Source organism: Benincasa hispida, chromosome 5 (genome assembly GCF_027475165.1).
Source record: "Benincasa hispida cultivar pf3 chromosome 5, pf3_genome.v1.1, whole genome shotgun sequence".
In the NCBI taxonomy this organism is placed as follows: domain Eukaryota; kingdom Viridiplantae; phylum Streptophyta; class Magnoliopsida; order Cucurbitales; family Cucurbitaceae; genus Benincasa; species Benincasa hispida.
In genome coordinates, this window is record NC_143482.1 from 9202730 (window position 1) to 9209967 (window position 7238).

Sequence of the window (7238 nt, forward strand, 5' to 3'; positions counted from 1 at the left end):
CCCATTACAATTATCTATCAATAGCAATAAACTTTATTATCTATAGATGAAATCTCATTATAATTACACCAATTTTCAGACCTAATTTTATTTCAATTCTACTAAAAGTTTGGTAAAAGTTCTATTTTCTTTTTCCAGCATGGCATCTGAAAAGTAAACCAACCTTGATAAGTACATGATCGATATTTTAAAATTGAAATTTAAACAAAATACCAAATTAAAACTTTAAAAACTACAAGGACTTAGCTAAATGATAACTTACACTACTGATTGCATTTTACATTATAGTAGAATTGCTTGAATCATTCATCACTTTTTTTTTCCCAGTCATCATTGACCAGAACATTAACGACACTCACATGATCAAAATTGAATTAAACAGAAAATACACGTTTTCCTATTATAAATTTAAATATTAAAAAAAAAAAAGCAATTTCGCTTGCTTGAGGCCCTGGAAAAATTTGGGAGAATTCAGGTGTAATCAGTCTTATTCATCGTCAGAATCATTGAATGTAATCTTCTTGGACTTGGGGGCATCTGCCGTAATTTCCTTGAAGTGCGCTCCATACAGCTTCGATTCCTGTTGTGAAGCATCACAAATCTTATCATTCCTTTTTCCTATAACATTTCTACCATACAACCATTTAATTAATTCCCTTCTCCATTTAAAATAAAATAAAATCTGCCAGCAAAACCATCCCTCCTCGTGTTTACAAGATCAGAAAGAAACTAGTGCAGCCTGACTTACACCTATTTCTTGTGGGTCATCCCTCATTGAAATAGTGCCACGTGGTAAAAAGATAGCATAGGTATGGGTGCAGCCTAATGCAATTTCCAACTCTGTAATTGTTATACTAAAAAACATGGAGATATGTAGGGTGCTGATACATCTGAAAAATGTAACTGCTAGGCCTGTTTGAATAATGTCTCTAGTTTTCTATAAAAAAAATCAGGTTTCTTCACAATTTTCATTATAGTTATTAAAGAAATACTATTTGAATTCTGAGTCAAATTCTAAAAACAAAAAGTTGATTTTTTTTAAAACATTGGTAGAAAGTAAGAAACTTATAGGATGTAGTGTTTACAAGCCTTATTTTAAAAACCAAATGATTACTAAACGAAACCTTAATTATGACTTCTCAACTCACTGCAAGAAGCAACGAGTGACAAACATATCCCCAACCTTCTCACATTCAAATCGATTTATTCTAACGTTATGCCAACCTATTATTGAAACTAATGGGAAAAAAAATAAAGCCAGCCTTGATTTTAGATTAGAGACGAGAATCTTTTACCTTTTTCTTCACATGAGTACCAAATTTCAGAAGTGCATCAGGTACAACTTGCTTGGCTTCACGGAGAACATTTACCAGCTCCCCAGCAAGTCCCTAAAAGAATGGGAACATAGGTTAATGAAATTAAATAGGTAAAATTATTTCATTTTATTAGAAAGAGGGTGTAATATATATAAATACAGCTAAGATAACCTTGTTTTGCTGCATGAAGAATGTGTGAGCAACACCCTTTTTACCAGCCCGTCCAGTCCTTCCAATTCTATGGACATAATCTTCGGTTGTGAGAGGAAAGCTATAGTTAATTACTACTTCTACATCTGGAATATCCAAACCTCGAGCGGCTACATCAGTAGCTATCTATAATTACAATAAAATATTCATTTTAGCAACCCATAATTGACCGTTAAAAATAAAAATGATATCTATTACATGTGGAGGCATTGAATATTCCCACCACAACAAAAAGCAGTGAGGCATGAAGAGTATATATTTCTAATACAATACTATTACACCAAAAATTACAAACAAACAGGTACTCTACGGTTTGGTATTTTTTTATTTTGATTTTTTGCAGATAAACATTATGCTGTTGCAAGATATTAGTATTATAACTATGATGGAATCATGTCGAACACGCAAAAACAGCCACGAGTAGAAGGTCAAGTTCATAATATATACCCATAAACCAAAAAAAATATCTAAAAAAATGAACTATGATGAAAAAAAGACGTGATAATCTTTTTATTTTCTTTTAAGAAATCAATGAAAGAATAGGAAGGCATACACAGAAAAACAAGTGACCGACACTAGCTACAAGAAATTTTCGGTCCAAATCAACAAAACAACTCATAATTGAAAAATAATCTAGTCTGCTACCAACGCCCACGCAATTGCACTTTTTTATAGAAATGCCCAAACAATAGCATTAAACCTCACCAACTCCCAAACCTCTTAGATTTCTGAACATCCCTAATGATCGTCCTATTCTTCTTTAGTCAAATGCCCCACAATAAACATTAAACAGGCAAAGTAACAACTATCAGCAAATGCATACCATTAACGGATAGCTACCGCTTTTAAACAATGACAATGCTTTTGTGCGTTCAGTTTGTGCTTTGTCACCGTGTATTGAAACAGCCTTCCAACCCCTAGAGCATAAATAAAGGCAGAAAGAGAGTGAGAGAGAGAAATCATATGTTGGGAATTAAACATCATGTCACGAATCAAGAGAAGAGCCAAAATTGTTAACCCAAACATACTCTGATGCAATATTACCTTCTCTGAAGCATTTTTTCAACTCGTGCAGCCTCATTCTTGTACAAGACAAAAACTAATACTCTGTTCCTGAAAAGAATTACCCATTGATGCCAAACCATTATTCTCTAATGCACATAAATATTAATATCCCACCATAGGAATTAGAACATTTGCAATAAATTAAATGATTGGATGTTTGAAAATAAAATAACTCCCCGCTTCAGAATGCTTTAGATTGTTCAAGAAAGAACCCCTAAATTATTCTTTTTACAAATTGGAGAGTTAACAATCCCTAGACACTCACCCTCCTCTAACGAAAGATGGGCTGAAAGTGAGATTAAACGAAAAATACAACTGTCTATAGAAGAACGAACCAATAATTAGAATAGTTTCAGATTCATAAAAAGTGTATACCTTTGCGATTTATGGTATTTTTCAAGCAGAGCCACTAAACGGTCATCACGTGATCGATCATCCAAGACCTACCCATGTCAATAATTAATGATTGTTAACTCTATTTTGCTTAATTTAGATGCACAAAGCTCATCTGGATAAGAAAGAGATACCTCAACTATTTGCATGACATCATGATTGGCAGCCAAATCCTCTGAACCTACAACCACCTGTCATAAAATAGTTCCTTCTTAAAAAGTTTAAGAATAAAGAATTCAATTGAATATTAGTAAAGTGTTCACACCTTTACTGGGTCAGGATCCATGAATTCTTGAGCCAATTGATGAACTTGTAGAGGCCATGTAGCACTAAACATAACCATCTGGCGTTCTGCAAAAAAGCTAGAGCATAATATGAGTCACGGCACCACGAATCTTTAGTCTTGTAAAAACAAACTCAAGATATAACACTCATTTAAAAGTGTGAGAGAATGATTGAGCAAAAAAGTAACAAAGACAATGCAAATAAAGACCAAATATGTCAACCTGTACAAGTTTGGCTTAATATAGAGCGCACTTCTGGTTCAAATCCCATGTCCAACATTCGATCGGCTTCATCAAGGACCTACAAGAATTTAAGTGCCTTATTGATAGGGTTTACAAAACAAAATTGGTAAAAGAATCACCATATACCCAACAACAAGATAATATGTTGGACCTAGAAAGATCCATTACCACTAATCGGTATTCTCTTTCAAAGTCATTTTGTAAAATAATCAACGAAATGTTTAATTACAGATAGCATGCAAACTGTTCATGTTTCCTTAACGGTGCACCCTTCATTTTTTTGTAACACAGGATTTAGAACTTCTGTAACTCTTTTTACTGTTTCAAGGAACTTTTTCTTTTCCTTCTTTTCCATTTCAAGGAAGAAAAAATGATAAGAAACAGAACATTAATGGAGAGAAAATGAAAGAGTACAAAAACAAGTAAGAAGTGCCTAAATAAGGTGAAACCAGCCTCACAGCTAAAGAGAAAAAGGAGCTCCAATCCAAAATAGAGCGGAGGGTTAAAAAAATAATTAAAAACCAAAACCCAAAGAGAAGCATTGATCCTAACATGTTCAACCAAACTCCTGTGAGGAACTTGCTGAGTTGGATCAAATGATATTTTCAATCTCTATGGTACAAGATATTATAGTTATTTTCAATCTCTATGGTACAAGATATTATAGTTCACAGGTTCCCGTATGCATCATGTCTGACTAGCAAACCTACCCCGTGATTTAATACTTCAATATTAAATGACACAACTAAATAATAAAGATGTTATTCCATGCTGTAGTGCATACTTTTCTACATGAACACCTTGCACCCTATAATAAATGCACAAAATGGCAAATAGAGCAAAGCAACAAAAGAACTTGAAGAAAAGATAGACATCAATATATTTAACTCAAAGTGACCATTTATCAGCTAATATTAAGAAGATACAAGTTCTCATATGAATGGTACCAAAGATTGGTGGTCACATACCACAAAGGATACTTCTGAGAGTCTGCAGACCTCCATTTCCATCAAATCCTTTAAACGTCCAGGAGTTCCAATCACAATGTCCTGAGTGTAAGAACATAACATATGGTTGTCATGGGAGGAAGAGTGTGTGTAGTTTTCTTTCCGTTTTTAAAGGGAAAAAGAAAAAGAAAAGAAACAAAGACATGTATAAACCAAAAGGGGAGGAAAAAAAACATGAGAGGAATGAGTATCTGTGCGTGTATAAATTATAAAGCAAATGTAACATTATCTGTGCGTGTGATATAAACTATAAAGCAAATGACACATTATTATCATCCAAAATATGGAACAAGAAAAAGGTTCAACAAAGAAAATGATGTGAAATTCCTAAATTGGTTGATATCTACAACATATGGGAAAAAAAAAGTCACAAAATCACAAAGAGGGAGCAGAAGCGTCATACAACACCAGATTTAAGACAAGATATTTGGCTGCCTTTGGAAACACCTCCATACAAACAAGTAGACGTCACACCACAAGGTTTTCCGGCATTTTCCAGTACACTTGAAATCTGCCATAGCACATGAAGCCTATAATTAATCACAAAGCTGAGCGGTAAAACAATTTTTTTTTTCATTGTGAGACATGAAAGAATGGTAAAACAAATTCAACATAAGATGATAATAGCATTGTAACACGAAACAATTATGAAAAATTTTTTAAAAAAATACAAGTTAAATTACAAGTTTAGTCCTTAAACTATGAAGTTTGTGTCTTGCTAGTCCTTAGGTCCCTAAACTTAAACTTTTGTATCTAACAGTTCTTTGAAGTTTGAATTTTGGGCCTAACAGGTCCATGAGGAATTCAAAAATTTTTAAAATTAAATGATCTATTAAATATAAATTTGAATTTTATGTCTAATTGAACCATTAATTGAACCATATGTCAAAGACTAAATTTGTAATTTTGAAGTTCAGAATTCATAGTTTAACCACATATATATATTATATTTGAAGGTTAGATGCAAACTATCAGTACAATATTCTATCCAAGTGACTTCAAATTTGTAACCACATACTTGTTGAGCTAATTCCCTCGTAGGAGATAGAACTAGGCAGAGAGGACTCCGACCCTTCGGCATCTTGCCCTTCCTCTTGTTCAAGACATGCATAATACCAGGTACACCAAACGCCAGAGTCTTGCCTGAAACCACATTTAACTAAACATCCGCTACTGCTAAACAATATATATTAATATGATCTCATCACAAAATGCTAAAACCCAAGTCCACAAATTACCTGATCCAGTTGCGGCGATTCCAATAAAGTCTCGACCATGCAACAAGAACGGCCAAGCGTGGGATTGAATAGGCGATGGGCTTTTGAAAGTTCTACAACACTCCAATACTTCATCTGGAAGTCCGGCTTCGATAAACGACTTAAGCGGTACGAACTTTTCCTCCTTCACACCTTTACCAGTGACTACCACGGATCCATCTGCAGAATTTTCATCCACCGTCGGCTCTTCTTTCTCGTCGGAGGTTTTGATGCCTACATTTTCATCCTTCGATTTCTTGTGTTTTTTCTTCTTCTTGTGAAGCTCTGAGTCAGTTCCTTCCTGTACCTTCCTCTTGGGACTAACTTCATTTTCTTCTGCACAACCTGAGTCTCTCTCTCTCTTCTCCTTCTTCTTCTTCTTCTTTTTATCGGCTTTGGTATCGGGTTTTTCGAAAGTTTTTTGGGCCAATGGTTCGCTGATGGTAGAGTCCTCTCTGAGCTTTCCAACCATGGCGGCGTCTGGTAGAGGTCGACTCAGGTCGAGTCGAAGAGAATCAGCGAACGAAAAGCCAACTGTTTCAGGGAGAACTCAGAGGATTTTTAGGGTTTTGACTATTTGACTTTTGAATATTTCTAAATAATATATAATGCTAGTATAATTTGTTTCTAGAAATATTTAATTTTTTAATCACTTAAATTATAAAAAACAAATATTTGAAATGAACTTGGTTCGTACATGATTTTCGATTGAAGATTCGATCTCTCGTCCTATCATTGTTGTACTAAAGTAAATTATAAATAAATAAAAAATACTCTAAATATAAATTGATTTCAATTAAACTTCAAACTTTAAAATGTTTACAATAGACAGCCTACTATAATTGTTTTGGGACAAACTGCGAGCTTTAATTGTTAAATCGAAATTTTAAAGATTTGAGGATATAATTGAAATAAATTCTAAATTTCAATCGTATTTTGTTTATATAATTTAAGCATTTTAATGTTTTATCCTTATACTTCAAAAAAGTTTTTTTTTTTTTTTTTACATTTAAAAATTAGTATTATTAGTATTATGAATATTATAATAATAAATAGATGTCTATTGTTTAGTGTCCCAAAGTCATGTCACCTTTCATATTGTCCATGTGTCTTGTAATTATTCATATTTGGTGTCTATGTAAGTCCACATCCTATTTGTCATTTTGCCTTAGTGTCATTTGGTGGATCTTAAAATCACATATATATTGGTGAGAATTCCACTTCCACTAATTTTCATATTATCCAATTTTATAATTTTAGTTATTTTATGTTTTTAGTTATTTTATTTTATATTATATTTTATATACTTAATATTATTATACTATATTTTCTCTATATTTGTGTTTCCATTGTGTTCCTCGAATTCACAATATGTTATCAGCACAAGCTCCTGCCATTTTTCCTGCTAAAGGTAGGTCATAAAGGTATTCGGTTTTCCCTTTTCGTTATAATTAATAAATTTAA

At 33.1% G+C, this 7238-nt stretch overlaps 1 protein-coding gene across 1 annotated transcript; it reads right to left on the bottom strand.

The window, feature by feature from the left end:
- Positions 1 to 242: 242 nt before the first annotated feature.
- STRS1 (DEA(D/H)-box RNA helicase family protein) lies at positions 243 to 6462 on the bottom strand. Its single transcript, XM_039032857.2, has 13 exons — positions 5757 to 6462; positions 5537 to 5661; positions 4922 to 5029; positions 4480 to 4560; positions 3491 to 3569; positions 3250 to 3335; positions 3119 to 3175; positions 2967 to 3034; positions 2571 to 2639; positions 2350 to 2443; positions 1488 to 1652; positions 1296 to 1388; positions 243 to 580 (listed from the first exon to the last, which is right to left on the bottom strand). The coding sequence occupies exons 1-13, from the start codon at positions 6244 to 6246 to the stop codon at positions 488 to 490; spliced, it is 1608 nt and encodes a 535-aa protein (XP_038888785.1). The 5' UTR covers positions 6247 to 6462; the 3' UTR covers positions 243 to 487.
- Between the last annotated feature and the right edge of the window lie 776 nt (positions 6463 to 7238).

Bases quoted from the DNA above. Each gene is read 5' to 3' on its own strand.
- STRS1 (XM_039032857.2), bottom strand. From the start codon at position 6,246: ATGGTTGGAAAGCTCAGAGAGGACTCTACCATCAGCGAACCATTGGCC. The intron at 3,176-3,249 runs GTGTGAACACTT...ATTTTATGACAG, and splicing joins TGGATCCTGACCCAGTAAAG to GTGGTTGTAGGTTCAGAGGA. The intron at 3,035-3,118 runs GTATCTCTTTCT...TGACATGGGTAG, and splicing joins ATGTCATGCAAATAGTTGAG to GTCTTGGATGATCGATCACG.